Source organism: Carassius carassius, chromosome 11 (genome assembly GCF_963082965.1).
Source record: "Carassius carassius chromosome 11, fCarCar2.1, whole genome shotgun sequence".
In the NCBI taxonomy this organism is placed as follows: Eukaryota; Metazoa; Chordata; class Actinopteri; order Cypriniformes; family Cyprinidae; genus Carassius; species Carassius carassius.
The window spans coordinates 9,912,663-9,936,340 of NC_081765.1; the positions used below are offsets into that span (position 1 = coordinate 9,912,663).

Consider the following 23,678-nt stretch of genomic DNA (forward strand, 5'->3'; position numbering starts at 1 on the left):
TAGTGACATATTTCCATACAACCCAGCATTCGTACATAAGCACCTTTGAGGAAAAGTCCAAAAATGGTTACGAGAGCTTTCAGAGTCACATCGGCAGTGATATCCATCCCTAGTAATGATTGTTTCATCTAAAGGTGTATTTGGAAAATTGTGCTCTTTAACCATTTGATATAAACTAGGCGTCTTCAAGTTTGTCGAGAGAAACTTTTGGTTTCGCAAGACGTACTCATTTGGCCTAGGGTGAACAATGAATGTAGTCTAGAAGCTGGTGGAAATGTTGTGGACCTGTGATGGTACTGGTGATTTCCCTGAACTCTGACCTCTTCGTAAGGTCAAAACCTGTGTGTGATGGCTGCCACCTCTGATGGAGGGTAACCAAAGCACCTGAAAAAGCGTAAGGTGTAGCTGCTTCTCTGAACCTGAAGGAGGACTTTGTTCACAAAGCTAGACCTAGGAGGTCAACACAAGTCTTGTAAACTTTAAGGTCTGTCGTATCCATGTGTCTCGAGTTTTCGAGTTGGAACAGAACCCAACCCAGTGAACAACAACCACACGTGGAGCGACCAGCACCAGGGTTTAAAACTAAAATATGGCCCACAATGTAGACTACAGCACATAGTTGAGATTTTTGCACAGCCCTCAGATAGCGTTGATGAGTTGCGATCAAAGCAACCCAAAATTGCAATTTTCCAAATGGTGTGATGTTTGGGACACTGCAAATGGTATTCAAAATAGCCTTCCCCCTTTTGTCTGCCCAAAGACTACTTTATGTTTTCAAAGTTGGGCTTGGTAGTCTTTGGGGACTTCATGTAATTTGGTCCCAGTTGGCCTTTAGTTAGAGAGATGGTGTGGAACAATTTTCCAAGGAACCTTTCATTCAAAGAAGTGAAGAAAGAAACAATAACAAACTGGAAGTCCAGAGTCTGGTTCTGTTTAGGGGAAGCCACCCCTATGTGAAGGGCAAAACTTAAAAAGTGCCATCAGGCCTAGGGAGTGGGGTTTAACTGAGGTTTCAGGGAGACCACAATCTCTAGGGCGATGATTTCTTTCTGGGACTCTTGGTCTTCACTGTTAGGGTGGGTGAGGTATTTGTGTGGAGCCAAGCGTTCTGCCAGTCTGGTCGACCATCACAAACACTCCTCCGCCAGCACAATAATTCCTGTAGAGTGGCCCACTGATCCCCACATACACGTGACCTCTGGAGAACCTGAGAAAATGAGAGAAAGGTCATTCTTAGCATGGTGCATTATAGGATGTATCATACGCAGGGGTAGACAACCCTGCTTCTAGACACCTACCTTTCTGCACACTTCAGGTCTAACCCTGCTCCAAAACACATGCCTGTTATTTTCAAGTTATTCTGAGCACCATGATTGGTTGGTTCAGGTGTGTTTGAGTAGGGTTGGACTCTGCAGAATGGTAGCCCTATAGAAGCAGGGTTGTCTACCCCTGATCTACGGTACTTACCGACAATTAATAGAATACCAGTGATCCAGATTACAATTCCAATATAATTAAATCATAACAGTAAAATAACACTAGAGGTTAATGAGATAATCCACAAAGCATCAGGAAATGAAATTTGTCCAGCATTTATGGAGCGGTGGTATGAGTGAAAGTATTGGTTAATTTAAGACATATAAAAGTGCTAATGATAAAAAAGGGGGAAAATATTTTCATAATCTTACTTAAAACACGTGCCAAATTCTTAAAAATGTGTTCTTTGTATTTATGTTGGTTTTATTTAATAGAATCAAATACAGTAAAAGGTATTAAAATCCTCTCCTTAGACCTTGAAACATGTGATTGTACACATTTTTTTTTTAATTAAAGAAAAAAAAAATGGGGGTGGGAGTATTCTTTACAAAATGTCATGAATTATTAATTCATAATTCTCATTAAGACTTTGAGTAATTGCACCTCATGATATTTTGTACCTGAACACACTTTGCCATGATAAATCCATGATAATTTGCCATGACCATAAAATCCTATATAATAATACAATTTATAAGCAGTGAAAGTATTTTGTTATTTTTGTCTATTAGAAAAAAAATATATACAATTTTATATTAAACTAACTTTTTTTTCTACTTTTTTTAAATTAACAGTGACAGTTTTTTTGGACAGTTACAGGGCGGAAGAGAAATAAAATACCTGGATAAGAAGGGTCTACAGATGTAAAAAAAAAAAAAACAAAAAAAACAAAAAAAAAAAATATATATATATATATATATAACCTTTTTATGACAGCTGCTGCTGGATTCAATAATAAACCCTACCATACACAAAACCCACCCATGGGCATCTCTCATCTATCATACAAGTGTAAACAATAAACAAACAAATAAATCCGTCCCAATCATCTGCAGATGGAAAATGCCACAAATGGTACAAGGCTTCAGGGTCATATGGCTGTAGTTTGGTCAAACGGAAAACCCGTCCATTTGTTCTCTCTCTCTCTCTCTCTCTCTCTCTCTCTCTCTAATAGAACGCCTGGCTGAGTATGATGGCACCAAGTGAGTGACAGTAGAATGGACAGACTGCCCTTGTTATTACTGGTGAAGTTAAGTAAAGCTAACATAATCCTGACAAACAGTCTTTTGGACATAAAGTTGGAGCTTAGGAAGTAAAAATCTGGGCTGTTAACCTGGATCAAACCCTGAAACTATAACTGTCCTTGAGCAAGGTTGTTACAGGTGAAACAACCCTATTGAAAGTGTTGGATATGTGTTGAATGTGCTAAAGAATATAACAAAAATGGCAAACAGCAGAATTCAAAAATCCATTGCCAGAATATACAGTGATTAAGGCTTTGCAATTCAAATGAGATGAAACCTCTGGAGTTTTCCAAACAAAATATGGACCCCATTATAGGTTAGTATTCAAATCCATCTCAAATGATCTAATTATTTCAGAAGCAAGTAGATGTATTTTCAGAAATGTATTTATTTTATTTATTTTTTTAATTAGGAAACTTTTTTCCTTGAGGATTAAACCTGATTATTGCAGTTAATCTATCTGTTTTCTGCATGAGGAGATCGTTTAGGAAGATATGGTGGCTGAATATACAGTAGAGTGTGTTTTTAGACTATCTAGAATGACGCAATGGGATGCCCTAGTCTATTTTACTGCTCTTGTTGGCTCTGAGAGGGAACTCATCTGGAAACAGCAGAAGCGTATTCTAGTAACCCAGGCCATCTACAGAGATGTGCACACCCACGTACTGCTCGAAAGTTCTGATCCATAATTTACACCTACATCACCTGACATCACTACGCTAGCAAAAGCAGAGACACAAAGATGGCACACAGTGTACTAAACTGAACAAATCGCATACACTCATTAAGACCCAGCACGACGCCTGTGTCAATCACTGCATTCACACCTGTAATGCTATCTGGACAGTGCACAAAGACACACACAAAGCACCTGGATCACATGCAGCTATTCATATTCAAGCACAAAAACCATTATGTTTAACCTTGCATTATTTATGGGCTTCATCAAAGGGCACACATGCACGCTTAGAGATGTGGATACAGACAGGCGGGCTACATGACCACTTATACTCTAAATTTAGCCCAGCCTCACAAACCATCGGGGACATCCAGTTCTTTGACAATTAACTGACAGAATATTCAGTGATTCAGGTTTTGCAATTCAGATGAAAAGAGGTCTCTGGAGGTTTCCAAACAAGAAATGTCTTCCATTACAGTTGGTGTTCAGACCCAGATAAGTGCCTACTATACATAAAAAAAGTCAGAAGCACATATATAGACATACTGTATTTTCAGAGAATACATCTTTAATTAAGATAATTTTATTTCAGCATTTGTTTGTATACAATTCAGTATTTGTCAAATACAATTTATAAATTACTTATTTACTCGTATTTTTAAGCATAACTTTGCCAGTATGTAAAGAATAAAAAAAGAAAGATATCTTTTTTATTATTTTATTACTATCTATTTTTATTTTATGACTTTTTAATGATATTTTTACTGTAAAGACCAAGACCATTTCAACTGCATGCAATTTAAAAATCCTAAAACAACACACTAACAGCATGTTGAAAACCGAAGGGATGACACAGCCAAACCAAAGGGCTGTAATTTTGAAAGTGTGCGTGTAAATAAGGGCAGCTGGTCAGTAGGTTCAGAAGAAGGGGAGGACACATGTAAATATCCTGTCCCTGGGGAGAGGGGCGGCCCGTGGCCTGACATTCAGCCTGGCTCACCTCTTCATGAGATATAGGGTTGGAACTCAATATGGGTCATGGCTGAATGTCAGTGTAGTGAAAGGTCAGCAGGGACACGTGAGACTCATCACAATCTTATCATCCATGAGGCGTCTGCACTGCATTAGCCCCCAAAACTACCAAAGCAATCTTGATACAAAGGGCAAAGGCCAAGGAATCATTATTAACATGCATACTCTTCTACACATTTTCACTCTTCTGCGGTATCCAGCTGAACATATAATTTGCTCTCTCCACCTCTATTGTTCTCTCTATTGTCCTTCATGTGAGAGAGTATGTCTGCTATGTCTTATCTGTGCTGTATACCGTGACACTGGATACTATTCATATTAAGGTGGCAGTCATGACAACTGATAAAATGCCTTTTCATGGCTCATATGCTTTTCAGCATTTCTCAAAATGCCTTTAGGGTCTACTACAGACAGCAGTGGTTTTCCACTGGTGGGTCACAAGCTAAAAATGTGTCACAGGTCTTTTCTAATAGGATCATGAAGCAAACAATCAAATGCAACTCTCCATTCAATAACTTGAAATGGTGAAATAAACAGGCTTATTAACTTTTAAAAGGAAGGAAACAAATGTGTCCAATCACATTTCCAATTAAATCACAGCTAGTCAGATCAAGGCCGTCCTTAGGGGGGGTGCAGCTGGTGCGGACCCCCCACCCCCGGAACGCGATCACGAATCAACCTTGCACCAGGACAGGCTTTAGCTAAGGATGGCCCATGTTACCTGCAAGAATATCATTGTACTTCCATGGAAAGTGTCCAAAATACAATACCATACCAGTATTGAGGTTTCATGTCCAAAAATGGCATAGGGCTGCAAAATAGTAACAAAAAGCACTCAGATGGAGGATTTTTTTTCTGTGTCTGACAAATGAATTAAAATATGTAAATAATGGTGCAGAGTACACTAAAGTCTTACTGATATCCGACTGCATTATAAGCTTAGCCATAATATTTCATCAACAAACATGGAAGGGTTTGTTCAATTCTATGGATTGCAGATCTTCAAGTTGTGAAGATTCTGTGGAGTTCCAAGCACATTTAGGCCTATTTATTCATCATATTTTTACTGTCTTACCTATCAAAGATACTGCCAGTTCTTCTCAAACTGTTTTGGCTTCCATAATTTTGCTTCTCTATTCTTCAAACTGTTTTGGTGTTTCATTAATAAAGGAACATCATAAAGCAGACTGGGAATACAGGTGTCAAAACTCTCTGAGGAACCCATAGCCATCTCATGATTCCTTCATTTCCAAAGCTGATGGAAATCCTTGGTCTGAAAGTCTTCAAATGAATCAACTTGCAAACTGTGCTCATTGAAGATTAGCCTAAACACAAGCAAAGGACAAATCGGCCAAGTGCTGCGGTTCAACTGGTAAGCAGAAGAAAAAAGATAAAAAAAAAAAAGAAAATTCCTGTTGATATCAGATTAGAGCTATTCTCGTATGCTCTTCAGCATCTTCAAAGAAACTCTTAAGCATGTCTTAGGCAATGTCGTGCTCTCTCACAAATAAACAAGAACATACAATCCCCAGGCTTGGTGCATTAAGATTGAGTTCCTATGAGTACAGTAGGACAGATCATTCAAAAGACTAGATTCGTGGTTAACCTTAATCCTCTGCCAAACACTCCTTAGCCATTTCTCTTCATGCTCCTGAAAAGCCTTCCGACCATCTGAGGACATTAAAAAGCCATGAAAGGCATATCAAACCAGGTTGAGAGAGGACAAACCTAGAGGATCCTGATAATCGCATACAGGAAAATCCTTCAGGATTATAATAGCTTACAGGCATGAAGTTAAAGGACACCTGAGGTAAGGCTGAGCTCCAGGATAACAGTGAATTCGTCATGATACTAACAACCACATGAATGGTGTTTTTAATATAAATGTATGCATTTTTAGCAAGACGCTTTTATCCAAAGCGACTTACAGTGCATTCAGGCTATCAATTTTTATCTATCATGTGTTCCTGGGGAATTGAACCCCAACCTTGCTCTACCAATTGAGCTACAGGAACACTATTGGAATATTATTATTATTATTATTATTTTATATTTTCCAATATAAAATCATTTATATTGCAGGATATCATTTCATAATAAAGTGCAAAAGAAACGATGCAATGCAAAGCATGCAATGTCGTAGTTATGTCATCAGTTTAGTAATTAAGTTACCAAAAAGGCAATTAAAGCTTTAAGAAACTTAAGAAAGGACAGAACATAAAAAGGAATAGGATTGAATGAAGGATCAAGAAAAGAACAGGATCGCCATGTTTGCATGTATGTAAGCATTTGTTACATATGAGTCACATTTAATAAAGTCTTTCAAAACTGTCCTGGAGCAGCCCAGCACTGTCTCCCTCATCTAACAAACACGATTCAACTCGTCAGCTCATTAGTAGAGACTTTAAGATCTGAAGTGGGTCAGAAAATGTGAAGAGTTGTGAGAAAATAACCTAATAACCAGCTTCTTTGATGTGTGTTAATTTAAAGTACAAAAGAAAAAAATAGGAAATCAAGAACATTTGTAGCTTTAAGGATTCAGCTCTATTTTATTTATAATTTAGTGTTTCATAACTTTATTCAATTTCTGTAAGTTTCCCACTTGATTTAGGGCACAGGTAATAGGGCACAGGTTTAAAGTGTAATAAATGTTAAAATTGATAGCTCTCAACAATACTGTAATGTTAAATGGATATATTCAATGGTTAAATATTAGGAAAAAAATCATCATAAAAAATATATATCAAATTTATGTTGTATCCACATTAATTTGAAGACTGAATATGAAATGATTGCAATATAAAATTTATGTTTGAGTTTGAAACGCAAAGTATTACAGAAAATAGCACCATGATCCTCAAATGAAGTTTATTTTAGCACATGAGCTTATAGTTATCACTGGCTTTTAATTGGGGTGAAATGGTTTGAAGATGTTCAGTTTTCACTATCAGTAGCTGTTGGCCATCCCTGGTATATATCCATCTGCAACATTTACACACAGTTTCCTCTGGCCGTATGCGTGGCACATGTGAACATTTGTTTGTGGTTTAAACATAAGAGCAAGAGCCACTGATTCAGTGCTGCTCCACACCCTCTATTAAGCATGATTCAGCAGGCAAAAATGAACATCTCAGCATGAGGACAAACTCCATGAAGGGTCTCTTTCTCATAGCTAAATCAATAAGCAAAACTTAAGAAAGGACAGAACATAAAAAGGAAAATGATTGAATGAAGGATCAAGAAAAGAACAGGGTTGCCATGTTTGCAGAAACAACAGAAGAGATCCAGCGATGAGGAATGGAGGAATTTCAACAAAAACTGCAGCTCATTTTCAAGTGAACTGAGACTGGACTGTAATACTGCATCTGTCTCCAATCTGACACAGCCAGAAGGGAGCATGTGTGAACAACAAGCTCCATTACATGCTGTACGGTAGATCATTTACAGTACACTTAATCCTCAATAATATACCATTTACAGGAATAGTTCACCCACAAAATAAAGTTCTGCCTCCATTTACTCATTGCCATGTCAGTTTCACCTTGAATGCTGTTATTATTTTTTCCGGTTGAACACACGTTTGGACTACTTTTATGATGCTTTTACAGGTAGGTACTTTTTGTTATTTATTGGTGTGTGGCCAGAATGCAGCTAAATATTTTTCAAAATTGCAAATTTTTTGTTCCTCAGAAGAAAGACTTTTTAACAACATAAAACAATGAGTACATTTCGAAACTCTTAACTTTTAGATGAACTATTTCTTAAATGTTACCGCACTGATTACCTAACTGATTACCGCAACAGCATTATCCCACACACTTCTCTACTGCTTTGCAAGAGATGATGCAGAGCTGCAGTTTCTTTCATTATAATTAGAAGCAAAAAAAAAGTGAAAGATGTAAAAGACATGAATTGCAAGGTGAAGGGCAGTCAGTGAGGTACTGTGCTATAGACCAGACTCACCCCATCCCTACACAGGCCTGAGGGCTCATTCAGCCCCCCAGCCTACAGCGCCGCCCCTGCACCAAAGGGCGAGAAGTTGAGGTGACCCCTCTGGAAGAGAGGAGAGAAAGACAGAGAGAGAACATTCAAAACACATAAACAGCATTTTTTTTTACATTCTTTCCACAACAAGAAATCATGTGCTCAATGCATATGATTACCTGTAACAGATGTGCACACATATTGAAAGCCTAGGAGACTAATCATAAAGAGACTGGATGATATGACTGTATAAGTACAAGGTTGCTTTGATTCAGTATGCATACTTTGCTTCAAGATGCACTTGTAGATAGCTTTTTTGTAGATAGAGGTTTTCATTATTTTATTTTAGTTTAGTTTAGTTTAGTGGCTCCAAAAATGCATTTGGCCACTTAAGTTGGATTGCATTCCTTATACAAAGCATCAAATCATAATATCAGTAACTAAACTTTATATTAAGTGCTGTGTTCGATATATCGATATAACAATGTATCATAATAGAGATCTGATTACATGAGTATCGATACAGCCGGCCCTGTATCGATATTTTGGCCCCTGCACAGCAGTGTGCTTAATTTGAATACAAGAATAACCTTTAAAATTGGATAGAAAAGTTAAGAGCATAGTATGTAGGGTACAACAAGGTTTAATCTGGCTGCAGAGGAACACAACTGGGTTGCCTGATATAAAGAGAAGTAATCCCTGAAACAGAGCTTTCCACCTGCGCAATACAGAATTATCTGACAAGTGTGCTTCTTATCTTTGTCAACCTGGCAACCATGTGTATGCAATCTCTCCACTGTGGATAAACAAAGGGGAGTTTTCTTCATGTTATTCCAGACAGACTGGATGATGGTGAGATCAGATCTCTGTGTGGAGCACTGGCTGCTGTCAGACTCCATGTGCAAACAAAAATCTAACCTGGGTATTACAATTAATGGGTAAAATAATGTTTGGAAATGTAAACTGATATTTACTACTGACACACTACAGCAAAAGACAGAAATAACGGACTTAAAAAAAATTTTGTTGGTAAAAATACTAGTGGCCTAAGACTTTTGCACAGTACTGTATACATATATTAGTGCTGGGGGACGATAATTTTTTTTCAAAATTGTGATGAATCACATGATTGTCTGCGATTAATTGTAATTAAACACATTGTTATACAACATTAAATAATGCATTTATATTTTTTTCCATTTAAAAGTACTGCTATATGAACAAAAGTGCTATAACATTTGGTTTGCAATACTTTAATAAATAAGGTGTGTGATGACACCCATCCCAAGCTAGTTCTGATCAATATCCCACTTCCTCCTGTGACTCATGGTTTATCTGTATGTGATTTCAGAGCTAGTGAGCAACAGACTTTTATAATAATAATAATTAAAAAAAAAAAACTGTGCTAAAGCACAATTAAATAATTGTTGCCATTAATCAAATAATGTGTTAAAACGTGTAAATAATGTGTTTTTGCCATCATTCGTTACAATAGATGCTACTTGGTTTGGTATTTAATTAATGCAATGGCAATCATCCTTTAAAAGTCTCAACTGTCCAAATACTTTTTGGGATCACTACAGTCAGTTGTGGATCTGATCCGAGGGATCTCCACATCTCAGTCAGCATCTACAGGACTGCGTGATACACAGCAGCTCTGTCAAAAGAAAGATGGTTTCTTCCAACCTTATCGCATACAGACACAGAGCAAGAATACTCCATTACCAGAGTGCCAGCCCGGGAACACTTCATTCCTCCAGCTGTTATTTTCTAAGCAATCTTCGGCACATGCCGGATCCTAATGCTGATAAGGCCGGATTGTGCTCGTCTCATTCTCACTCTCAGTCGCGATCTCCAGTGAAACCAAGCTGATGAATAATTAAACATCATGATCTTCCGTATGTTATGAGACATTACGATGTGGATCAATAAGGAGCGGATGGACCAGATGAGAGAAAGGGTGAGATACAGTGAGCAGAGACGGGGAAATATGAGGCGGGTGTGTGCTAATACGTGTTGAGGGGCATTAAAAGGTTGTTTCCTGCTTCCAAGTGCCATAAGGACATTAAGAGGTAGATCGTCCCTTTGAGGATGACCTCTGCTGGGGTTACATTTGAGTGATGGGAGCACATCGTCACTGCCATCTGTTTTTCTTCAAGTCAGACATTAGATAAAAGGACTGGGATTTACTGGCACACATCGGCTCTTGTGTTGTTTGACGCCACATCGATAAATACATTAAGACTTAGATGGTGGACATGATGTTTAGCATCAGTTTGTTCAATGTTTTGTTTTGAGAGCGAATATGGCACAACATGGGAAATTTAAAACTTAAATGTAAAGTTACCAAAGGACAGAGTATTTGTATTTGTATTTGTAGTGAGTGAGTATACTCTAGTTGATGTGGTTTAAAAGGTTAGCGTCCAGTTTCAGTGACCACCAGCGTGTAGCTCACTTCCCTCTGTATGGGGCTTTTCTGTTGTTTTGAATATTTCATTATCCGGTTGAATAATTCAAGTTTTATCTACAGCGTAGAAGGCAGCGCTGTATCTGTACAAGACATGTAGACATGTATCTATACGTTTTTTATGCATTAACTTCCTGGTTTCTATGCGATCCTGTGACCTTGACCCCTATCATGTGGCACAGGCAGGAAACTGAGGACAGAATGGGATCCGCTAAGCAGAGAGCCTGTGGCATTCAGTGTTTCTTGAGGTACAAAGCATCTCGGGTGTCACTAGTGTAATTCAAAATGCTTTTACCCCATTACCTTACTATAATAGAACCCAACATTTTCATACATCAACAAGACTTCAGGGTGGAATAATGTGACAGCTCGTTGTTGCTAGACTGATGTAAAACAAAATTAGATTGTCTGCATTAAAATCAATGGAGATATTTGCATTGGGAATGTCTGATGTGACACGATGAACACCTTGTACAGTGTTATGCTGTGCCGGGACTCGCATACATACATACATACATACATACACACACACACACACACACACACACACACACACACACACACACATACACACATACATACATACATACACACACACACACACACACACACACACACACACATACACACATACATACATACATACATACATACATACATACATACATCCATACATCCATCCATCCATCCATCCATCCATCCATCCATCTATATATCTATCTATCTATAAACTATTAAATTATTATTATCAATTAAATACTATAAACTATTAAATATTTAAAATATGTATTAAAATATGTAGTTTTTTATCATATGAACTAATAATAAAAATAACTAAATATTTTTATCAATAAGAGAATGTTTTATTATTTTTTTATTGTAGGATAATTATGTAATTCATACTAACACAGAAAACAGCTATTTTTAAACTGTACTAATTATTGTAGTATTAATTACTGTTTTACTGTATTTTTTTTTTATCAAATACAGTTGCAATCAAAATTATTCAACCCCCTTGACCTGCAAGACATTTTGCTGCGGAAAACAACATTTTATGAAATCAATTTAACAAAGGCATCAGTAAAGTATTAGAGCAAGTTTGTTAATACACTTTTGAGTGATTCTGAGAATGGAACATTGATGAATCATGATAACATTCAATCAACCAGATATTTGTAATGATAATTAAGCCTGGAGACTGAATAGGCCACTCAAGTACATTCTATGACTGATCCCTGAACCAAGCAGTAGTAGATTTGGGTGTGTACTTTGGGATGACTGTCCTGCAGGAAAGTCCATTGATCATCAGCTTCAGTCTTTGCACCAAAGGCATCACAATTCTTGTCAAAATAGCCTGATACTTCAAAGAATCCATGATGTCCTTCATACGGTCATGACTTCCACTTCCTTCTACAGTAATGAAACCCCATAACAGGACTGATCCAACTCCAAGTTTGATGATGGAGATGGTGTTCTTCTGCTTATGAGCTTTGCCTGTTTTGCAGCAGACATACCGCTGATCCATGGGTCCAAAAAGTTCCAGTTTGGTCACATCACCCCATAAAACATTCCTCCAGAGCTCCACAGGTCTACACAAAGGAATTTTATCAAGTTCAAGTTGGCTTTTTGTTCTTCTTGATCAAGAGTTGTATTCATTGAGATGTCTCAACATGAAGGCCATACTTGTCTAGTGTTCTTCTTACACACTGCATTGAAATGGTTTTGCTCCTTTCATCGGGTCATCTTGCAAGTCTTTGGCTGTACATTGCAGGTTTTTTCTCAGTTGCTCTAATTAAACATTTCATGATATTGTGCTTTTTCTTCCACAACCTCTCAAAGGTTTTCTGGTAAAACACACTTTAAGCTTAGGAATAACGCTGAGAGCTGTGTCTCTAGGAACTTTCAATGTCTTGGAAATCTTCATATAGCCTTAGCCTTTCTAAAGTAATACAATATTTATTCTCACAAGCTTTTGTGAGATCTCTGTTGACATTTTTGCTACTCAACTTCAACACATGCATGGGCTAACTGTATGTATGTGTAACAGCTCAAGCTAATTCTGTTTTTTATAGAGTTTCTAAAGGCTTAATTGTGTTTTGAGACTGTTTTATTCCCCACCATGCAAATGAGTGATTTAAAAACAGCAATGTTGAAAAGGGGTTGAATAATTATGACATAGCAGTATTATAAAACAATTCTTATAACTCAAAAATATTACATTATATATTGACAATATCACTTTTAATATGCCAGTGAACTGTTATAGATGGGATTTTTATTTGATCCTGGATCTTCAGAAAAGCTTGTATTTGTAAAGTACTGCAGTCAGAGGTGTTAAGTAATTTTGATTGCAACTGTATGTACAGCATTGGTGAGCATAAGAGACTTCTTTCAAAAATATTTTCAATTCCAAACTTTTGAATACTAGTGTACATATTTAAATTACTTCTGAATATTGCATTTAAAGCAGCTCGTGATGTCATAATGCAGAATTCGATGTTAGAATGTGTTCTCAAAATTTATTAGGCTTGTAAACAGAGCAGACATGACACCGCATGTTTATTTGTAGGCAGGTTTTTGTAGTAACAGTCCATTACGTCGCCGTTTGGCTTTCATGTACGGACACAAGAACCAGCACTCTTTTGGTGTCAGAAAAGGTGTCATCCAAGTCAGTGGGACAGTTTGATGTTTTCATGATGATAACATTCTTTAATAATATTTGTTTTTCACTGTATGTTCTATACCAAAGGTAAGATATCAACAGCGTAAATATCTGAGTTACTGTCAGTCAGCCGATGAATTGTGGCAGCTGTCACTCCGATTATCACTGTATCGAAACCTCGTTCTCTCAGCCTATTTTTTACATCATATAAAGTTGATGGCTAACATTTAGCCTCTTTGTATAGGCAGACTCTTTGTCAGGACCCAGTCTATGCAATCTACACAGACGTCTCACTAGGTTTTGGAACAGAGCCACAGTCACTCAGATGTTGATACAGTTATGCGAGACGGCACAGTCTGTTGTAGGTCTACGAAGCACATAAGCTTATAAAATGAGCTTCTGACTGCCATAAATCAAAGAATGCTCTCTTTGCTGTCAGCAGGTGACAGTGCCATATATCTGTCCCCAATTCCATCATCCTAACAGATGGTGTCTGCTCTAGCTATGGCTGTGTGAGTGTGTGCGTGCACTCTTGTATGCATACGTATTGTTTTTTTAAAGGTAACTACCAACATCACGTCCTGCACGTTTGGCTACAGCTTCCTTATTCCTAATATGGTCTTCCTGTTAGTGATTGACAGTCACATACATTGTATTCTGATCAATGTGTTTATGCCAAAGCTATCTTTAAGCTAGACATGTAGGAAGATTCAGCCTTGATTCATTGAAGCTTTTTATCTGGCAGCCAGTGGCGATCATCCTTTTATTATTTTATGGTCAAGGTCATATATATTTATCATTTAATCCAAGATTATGTAAAGACAGGAGATAAACCATTGATGTTTCATGCGTTTGTTGAAAAAAGCCTATCAAAAACGGCATGTGAATTAGTCTTCCTTCAATAGCAGTTGCCTCTTTTATTTCTAGAAGTCATATTTGGATATATCACACCAGAGAGTGAAACTGAACGTAATCTAGTTGGATAGCATAGGAATTTAACAACTTTAATCTATATTCTGATATATTATGAAGGGCCAAATTAGATGAATTAACAATTACAGGAAATTATTTGATGAAATCTGAATATAAATGTATTAATCCTGAATATAATGTTGTAATGCTAAATATATAAACGTATGAATTTATTTTATATTTTTGTAAATCTGAATACACATTCATAAGTCTGAAAATTTAAATGCAATTTTTTTTCTGAACTTACATATAGTTAACAATGAAGATATATAACTATATTCACACATTCAGATATATTATAAATTATATGTTATTATTATATATCTATATTTATTTAGATTTAAAAATATATTTATTTTTATTTACAATAAAGTATTTTTTTGTTTTAAGCATAAATTTACTTGTAAATAAATAAATACATAAATAATAATAATAATAATAATAATAATAATAATAATAATAATAAAAAACAGTATTATCATGGTAAATTTCCAAATATCACTGTGCCAAAAATGTACCATGGTATTACAGGCATGTTTAGAAAAACCACTTGGCTTCAGTATTATATTAAAAACAGATTAGAATAAGTATTCTGGTACTGTTAAGAGAGCAATACAGAGAACAGAGACACATACTGTAGTGTTATTGAGGTAGAAAGCTCTCAGAGAAGCCTCATTTAATTTTAATATTTAGTAAGGGTAACCCTGCTTTCAGGACACACAGTGAGATCCTGAGAAGCACAGAGGGCACACTGATCTTTCCAGTGTGTTCCTGTGGAGGAGAGGGGCAGGAGCACCACCCCTCTCCTCTAATGCACCTCTGAATACGATCTCCAGATAAGCCTTCACTCATTTCATTTGGCAGAGTGCTGAGTCTGGGATGACATAGGACCCGCTCTCACTTTCATTACCCATGATTACATCTGCCATTCAGGGTCACTGGAGACCTTCTTCCACTGGAAGAATGGATGACAGATGCCAGAAGAGAGCATGTGTATGTGAGTGTGAGTTTGTATAAAGGCCTTACCTGAGTGTGGTGGCTGTCCATGTGCCTGTGTAACAGCGAGGTGCTGGACGCATTTGACTTTGGATGTCCCTCGTCTTCCAATGTCCCTTTTTGAGAGAGAAATATCCGAATGTTAAATGCAACATCATTCATGCATGTTCTGCAGTATGTTTCTCTCTACATACCTTATTGTGTGTTATTCAGCATATACCACTCGTATTCAAACTTTGTTTTTGTATAACATTTCAGCATTAGGTTTATGATTTATATGTTTGTTTTAGTTTGCTAATTATTTTTGTAATAATAATTTTTATTAACATGAGAACAAATGTATAATTACACTATAATATTTAATTATTTTTATTAAAATAAATGATAACATAGAACTATTATGATTATCTATATTAGTATTATTATATGGAAATTAAAATGGAAAGTAGCTACTGCCCAAATATTTAGCAACGAGGATATAATTGAATAATTCTATATGAGTTCCAACTGGTCTTGTTTCTTACATCTACTGTATTTGAAAAATGGCTAAAAATATGCATAAATAAATAAAGGATAAGTAAATAAATAAATTATATAGTATGTAAACTTTATAACTGATACATCATTTATAAACTCGATTTCTGCTTAAGATGGTAGGGTAAGAATTTGGTGTAAAGAACATGAAAGCATGGATCCATCCATATATATATATATATATATATATATATATATATATATATATATATGACACACTAAAAGGCCACTTTATTAGGTACACCTTGCTAGTACCGAGTTGGACCCCATCTTGCCTTCAGAACTGCCTTAATTCTTGGTGGCATAGATTCAACAATGTGTTCAACAAGGTGATTCAACAAGGAAACATTCCTCAAAGAGTTTGGTCCATATTGACATGATCGCATCACGCAGTGCAAAGTATTGATGCCAATGTATAACAGATATTCCTAAAACCTTTTATCTTATGTAAAACTTTAATACTATTCTTTTACCGTCTTGCGAGCACTGGTAGTTTGGAGTATACCAGAGCACTGGTATTTCCTTAGTTCATATACCATTATCTTGAAGATGTAGGCATAATTGCTGAGTGTATAGGTCACCGCTGGCTTCCGCTTAAAACTTCCAGCCAATCTCTACTACATCCCTTCATATGGAATATGGAAGTTTACCCCCACAAGCAGATATTAGCCTCATTGAGAGTACAAAATGCCAAAACAGTGATGTGTATGTGTTTGTGAGAGGGAGACAGAGAGACCATAAACCATCTGATGGCTCTTTAGGAGAGCACTTTATCAAGTCCACAGCCTTTCACTTTAATCATGGGCTGCCTCAGTGATAGCTTCTGGGTCCACTCTCTCCATCCTACCTTGTCCATTTCTCCAATACCCTTTTCTCCAATAAATGCTCTCAATCTGAAATTTGTTCTTTTTCTCATACTCTCTCACTTTATCTCAAATTTTTTCTCATGCATATAAAGCAACGTGCCTCTGTGGTTTATGTCACGCTCAGATGGCCAAATGTTATGCAGTCACTTGTACTCTCTCTGTGGTAAACAAACCTTGGGGGAAGGCTGGGTCGGCCAATGACATGCGATTGAACTTTAAATAATTGGATGGATGCACATTAGGACATGCAATGGCCAATGCCCAAATGTAACATGGGATTGTGGGGTGTGTAAGAAGGTCTCCTCTGCTCTTGAACACATTCATGAAGAGAAACAGTAGTTGGCTTCACATTTTCACCTGAAGTGATAATGGGTCTCATTCACTTATAACTGCAAACAAGTCTTACTTATGTTGCCAAAAAATGTTCTTCATAATTTCAGCTGCATTTAAATTAGATCAAAGTTGCTTTAATTATTCCTACCCTCATTTAATGTTGATGAACATGCTGTTGATTATTCTAAAAGAGGGAATATAAAGTATATAGTAATTAGCGATGTAGACCAAGTCATGAATCAGACATTTTATCTTTGTAAAAGTACCAAGTTAGAAGGCTCCTTGTCTATTTTACAGTATACGTTGGCCGATAAGTTATTTCACATACGAAAAATTAATAAAATAAACAAATGTGGAAATGAATCATACTTAGTTTGAACTGAACCGAGAGCTTGTTAATCTTTAAAAAAAAAAATGAATCAGTAAATGTGTAATACACAGCCCTATTTTTGAGATTGTGTGATTTGACTTGGTTCACATTTTTATCCTAAGCTTTAAAACATGCCAATTACATAACATTGATGAATTATTTTGTGGATAATGAATGGGACCCAGTGTTTGGTGTCCAGTTTTTAGAAGCTTCATCGCCCTTAACCTCTTGTGCCATTACCATTGGAGATCTGGTTGCCATTCTCAATGGGTGCTGGGTTTGATGAGCTGGGTGAGGTGTGGTTGTTGGCATTTTTGTCCTGTAACTGTGCTGATGGAGAGATGGGGCCTTGATCCTCTTGACCTGGCAGGTTAATGTTGGAATTTGAGAGTCCTATGGAATAGAAATGAATAAAAATATTCAATAAATACATTGATTCACATCAAGACGATGTCTAACCTATGTTTCAGCACCACATAAGGCTCCACAGACCATCTAACCATGACCGTCGTCCTATGTGTTCCCAGTTTCTGACAGATAAAGGTGATGACTTGACTTGTAAGTTAACACCTGCCACCTTGAGTCACAAACATCTCTGCAGGAGTATCTGCAGCTGCTCTGGCCAGGAATTTTGGGAATGGCTGTGTCTAGCAATGACGTTGATGGCAGAGAGAGCGGAAGCACGAGGGGATGTTTAAGCCTCACGGCATGTGTGTCCGCTTGGATCTGACCACCACAGGGATGGATATAGCACAGGGGTCAGTTGCCCCTTTAAATCCCTGTTAAAAGCCCTGTTTCTATTACAGCATGCTCTCACTCATGTCAGGAGCATCTGACTTTAGAGCCACCATCTGGGGTTATCAGAGATTCATTAACTGCAGCTTTGTGTCAGGAACCCCTACTGACCCTACCTTATATATTCACATGAGGAAAACAGTCACGTTGCATTACACTTGAGATCGACCATTATGTGTGCGTGTGTGTATTTTTGTTCAAGCTATCAACATACTTGAAAAGTAAAAACATGTTCCCCTTGTGGTGATACAATTAAAATGGAAAATCTTTTTTTTTTCTTAATTCACCTAAATATTTGTTTTAAATATTAATATTAATTACTCCTGAGATACAAAGCTGATTTTTCATCAGTCATTATTCCAGTCTTTAATGTCACATGGTCCTACAGAAATCATTCCTATATGTTGATTTGCTGCTCAAGAAACATTTATATTTATTATTAATAATGAAAACAGTTGTGCTGCTTAATATTTATGTGGAAACCATGATGCATTTCTTTCAGGTTTCTTTGATAGACAGATGGTGCAAAATAACAGCATTTATTTTTAATATAATCTAGAATCTCAATTTAACGAGTCACTGAATGTATAAAGAAATGAAAGTATAAAGGAAAAAAAAACCCTGACCCTATAATTTTGTACGTTAGTGTAACTATCAGGGATCAAACTTGAAAAAGAAAATGAAATGAAACAGGAAACACCTGTCAATCAAGATTACTGACAGTCATACAGTGTATATAATAGAGAAACAGTTGGGACAGTTGTGCTGTAGACATACTTTGGGAAATTTTCAAGCATGACACTAACACAAACATTATGGCAGATTAATGTTTGTTCATTTCACACACACAGTTGTGAACATGTACAGTAATGTGAGAAGTAATTTCCTAAGATGCGCACATACACACTACTCTCTGGATTCAAATGCATTGCAGTGATTCACATTCGTCAGTGGGAGTGGGAGACTTTGATATTTAATATTTCATAACTACATCATCTCTTGTCCATGTAATATTAATGTGACTGCAGCTAATACCCTCTGTGTCCTTTATAATAAACCGAATCAAAACAGAGAGGGAAGAAATATATCTAATATCGAATATTTAATTATATATTATTAATATAATTATATAATAATATATAATTATATATTATTAATTATATAATATATTGCTTTCAAGATCAACAACTAACTACCTTATACATGCAACTAATAATTAAAGCTCATAGATTGTGTCTCCATAACAACTCAGATAAAGCTTTTACACACAAGATGAACACACCAGACATCTCAATCCTTCTTTGCAATTAAAGTGTCCATATTTTTTAAATGAGTTTAGATCCATATTTACTTTAAAAATATCTGCTGCTTCTGATTGACGCAATTAGTCACAGTGGTTGCCAAGTTAACTGTATTGATCCTTCATGATCTTGGTGATGGATACAAACAGAATGCAGACAGCTGATTCTCTGTTACAGATAGGAAAAGGGTAAACAGCCCAACAAAAACTGACCTTTATAGTTAAATGCAACCAATTGTGCAAGTGGACTACGATATTTAAAAGAGACTTGTCAGTTGCACATTTGTGAATCCACATTCAAGTTCTTACAAGCACATATGGGTCAGGGTCATAGGGGATCCATGCTCATAAATACATGATGGGATTAGATGTACACAAAATCATTTTTAAATAAATACAAAGTTTACGAGAAAGAGGCAAGGGTAACTGTGTTAGACAGCACGTGAACTCAATCGGTACACACACCCAAAACCCTCCCTAAGAACATCCCCATTTAATAAAAAAATGAAAAAGTTTGCCAGAACACCATTCCAGATTATTCGGGCCCAGTTCAACCTTTGGGCTCATGGTGTAGAAGCATTTAAGGGCTGTTGTTGGATGGTTGTTGTCGTGTTGTAACAAAACTGATCCAGAGCAGATGCACAATACATCCTAAACGTCCATAACACATAAACACTTTGCCTGCATCAGAATTAATTTTCTGAGAGAGAACAAACTGCAGTTTTTATGGTAAATGTCTTTTTTCAGTAACCACATATATGAAATGATGATTTGACCAGACTATTTTAATGCTCCTGCAGCAAATTAAGCATAACCATGTGTCCTGGCTATACACATTTGTGATTTAAGTGTCTGGAGCATGTAATGCAAGTTTAACAGGACAGTTCACATAAAAATGAAAAAAGCGTAATTATTTACTCAGCCTCATGTCGTTCTAAATCTGTATGACTGACATTCTACAGTAAAATGTAAAATATGATATTTTAAAATAGTCTCTCTTTTTTTTTTATCAAAATAGTGAAATTAAGTTTAGTACATTGCTGTTTTGAACAAAAAAAAAAAAAAAAACATTCTTCAAACTCTTTTATACTGTTAAGAAAAAGTTATACAGGTTTGGTACAACATGAGGGTGGGTAAGTGATGATAGAATGCATTTTTGGGTGAACCATTTTGTTCGATATTAAAACACTTTTTCGAATACCAGTTTGATGTTTCAGACAACTATAAGTAGGCAATTTATAAATTGATTTCAGCAAAACATAGAAATACTGTCACTCTGTGGTGCTTTCAACACTGTTTTTTTGGACTGAAAGGCCTGACTTGGTCCAACACCGGCTCAACTAAAGAAAGTGTTGCTTGAAGTACTTGAGAGACCTGATTGGTCACTCATTATCTTGCAATTCTGTTCGGTGCCACAAATGGCACTGTGAGTCCTTATAACACCTTTACAACACATGTACCCAAACACGTGCACACACTCTTACTCACCGCTGTCACGTATTTTTCTTCCAGTGGTGGACTTGCGGAGCAGGCTGCGCCCTGAGCTAAAAATGGTATTGAGCTCGTCCAGAGGGCTGGTGAGGGGTCTCCCATTGGCTGGATTGAAGAGCAGAGGTGAGGAGGAGCAGGAATGAGATCTGCGGGGCTCTGGCCGTGAGGTCTTTACTGGGGAGAAGGGAGGCTTGGAACTGCTTGGGGGTGTCTCTGCAAGACCGTGCCCTATTTTTTGGGAGACTTTGGGGGAATCGGTGGTAGCCACAGAAGCTGCACGTGTCAGAGCCAACAAGTTTGGTTCAGGGGGGAAGGGGAAGTGGGATGGGGGGCGGTAAGGAGGTGGAAGTGCTGCCGAAGGGGGAGGAGGAGTCAAGGGTGGCGTGGACTTTTCTGGCATTAAGACAGAAAGACTCGGTGAGGAGTCAGCTCTTTGACGGGTGTACTGGGGTGAGAGTGGGCTGCCCCCATCTTGGCTGGTGTAGTTGAGGTTCGTCTCGAACACAGGCAGCTTCTTCACCTCCAGGGGGGTGAGGGGGGACTCATCCGAGGCTGGAGAGCAGGTGACAGGGGACGGGGGGAAAACTAGAAGTGGGGGACGGTGTTGAAGAAGGTTGGGGAATGGAGCTGGAATGTCAAATGCCATCCCATCCTTGCCCTGCTGCTTTCCTCCGAGAGTGCCAGAGTGCTCCATCAAGGTCACAGGCCTCTTGACTTCTGGCCCTGGGGCAGGTAGGGTAGTGGTACTGGGATTGACATTTTCAGGCTTGAGCACCGGAGCCTCATCAGGTGGGAAGTATTTCATTTCCTCGTAAACCGCCTCTCCCAGCTCTGGACTGTGGGAGTCAGCCAGGCTGAGGGCTCGTGAGGCCCCCACCATATCGATATACACATCCTCCTCATCCTGACAGGGGTAGAGGCTTAGCACAGAAGTATTGGGGCCATCCGCAGATGCTGCTCGTTGGATAAGGCCCAAGCAGTGGCCGCCTCGTACCAGGCTGACAAGTTTCATGTCCGTGTGGCGTGCAGGGGAAGGTACAGAGATCTCCTCATAGGAACCTGTCAGTTTGGTATTAGGGCTCCGTTTGGGCTTGGGGGGTGGGATCTTCTTCATGGTGCTGTAGTCATCACTGTGAGGGCGTGGTTTAGAGAGAGCTGGTGGATGATGGATGGAATTGGAAGGAAAGGGAAAATCGGTTTACTGGAGTGCCAGGAACAATTCTCAATACTGAGATAAATTAAGACGTTTTGTTCTGTGTTATAGGACACATGGACATTATATGGCCAAAAGTATGTGGACATCTGAACACCTACATTGTATTTATATTAAATATACATTGTATTAATATTTCCTATTTGAAAATAATTGTCATTAATAGCAAGCTGGTAGTGCTTAAATCCTCTTGCACCCTTCTGGAAAGGTTTTCCTCAAGATGTTGGAATAGAGATAGAGGGATTGCTCCAATTCTGACACAACAGTATGAGTGAGGTAAAACTTTGATATTAGAAGATGGGATTTGGCTCTCAGTCAGTGACCAATTCAACCTAAAGGTGTTCAGTGGCATTCAGGTTTAGGCTTTGTGCAGGTCAATACGTCATGCTTAATAGAAGAGGGTGTCCACATACTTTTGGACATGAAGTGGATGTTTGAGTTAATATTGATACGTACGATCAGAAGGAGAGAGTTGGGTTTTTGGGGGGCTTCCAGATGGAGAGCCTTGACCCTCAGCAGGGCTGTCTTTGAGTGCAATACTCAGCCCTGCACTCACTGCCTCGTACGATGCACTCAGACGTGTATTGGGGTCTCGTTTGGGTTTGGGAGGAGGTTGTTTTCGTGGGGAGGAGAGGATCCCTCCATTCCCCTCCTCAGTGAAGTATGCCGCAGGCTGAAGGGCTGCTTTGATTGATGTCCCGATGCTGGAGTGTACCAAGCTGTCCATAACCAGGGGGAGAGGCACAGAGCTGGAGCGGACATGCCGGAGTGTTCTGTTCCCACCACGCCCTACCACATCGTTAACCCTTCCACTTTTTTCAACAGCCCTAAACAAAAGGATGAACAATCATAAGTTTTCTAGTGCCATTCCTGTCATTCATCGTATACCCTTGTATCTTTTCCCCCTCCCCAATCAAGCAAAGTCATTATTCATTCATATGTTCATTCTTTCAATCTTACTGCATATGTCCTGTCTCAATGTATGATGTCTCAGCTGCCAAATGTGAGAGAGGATCAACCTCAACCATCCTGAAATCAATACACCAATGTCAATCTGTCCATTCATATCTGAACTAAGATTTCATTAAACTATACTAACTGGAATTCATGTTCCCTTAACAATAACGATAAAACAAATTACAATTAAAAACTGGTATCATAATTACATGATAAGCAGATTTTTTCAATTCACAAAATGTGGTAACTCAAAATGGTCAGGAGGCACAATAAAATGTGATCAAATAAAAGAATATACACAGATATACACAAACAGCAAACCTGTACTTGGTTTTAAGCATTCATTAGTATTAAATACTCAGAGACTATTTAATCTCTTTCAAAAAATATTCCCCACGATACCAGTAAATGATTACAACAAATTATCATTGCATTAGAATTCTGAACTCCGATTTACAGAACTAAA

At 37.7% G+C, this 23,678-nt stretch overlaps 1 protein-coding gene across 3 annotated transcripts in view; it reads right to left on the reverse strand.

Annotated features, from left to right (window-relative positions):
- Positions 1-527: 527 nt before the first annotated feature.
- LOC132152747 (unconventional myosin-XVI-like) overlaps positions 528-23,678 on the reverse strand; it is a 217,292-nt gene continuing 194,141 nt past the window's right edge. For 2 of the 3 annotated variants that reach the window (XM_059561610.1, XM_059561609.1), the window contains exons 31-35: positions 22,712-23,082; positions 21,040-22,197; positions 17,697-17,849; positions 15,384-15,469; positions 528-1,207 (exon numbers count right to left, since the gene is read on the reverse strand). In XM_059561610.1, coding sequence (XP_059417593.1) covers positions 1,031-1,207; positions 15,384-15,469; positions 17,697-17,849; positions 21,040-22,197; positions 22,712-23,082 — 1,945 coding nt within the window. In that variant the 3' untranslated portion in view covers positions 528-1,030. Of the gene's footprint in view, positions 1,208-8,235; positions 8,326-15,383; positions 15,470-17,696; positions 17,850-21,039; positions 22,198-22,711; positions 23,083-23,678 lie in introns of all 3 variants that reach the window. The other variant, XM_059561611.1, reaches the window with a different exon arrangement.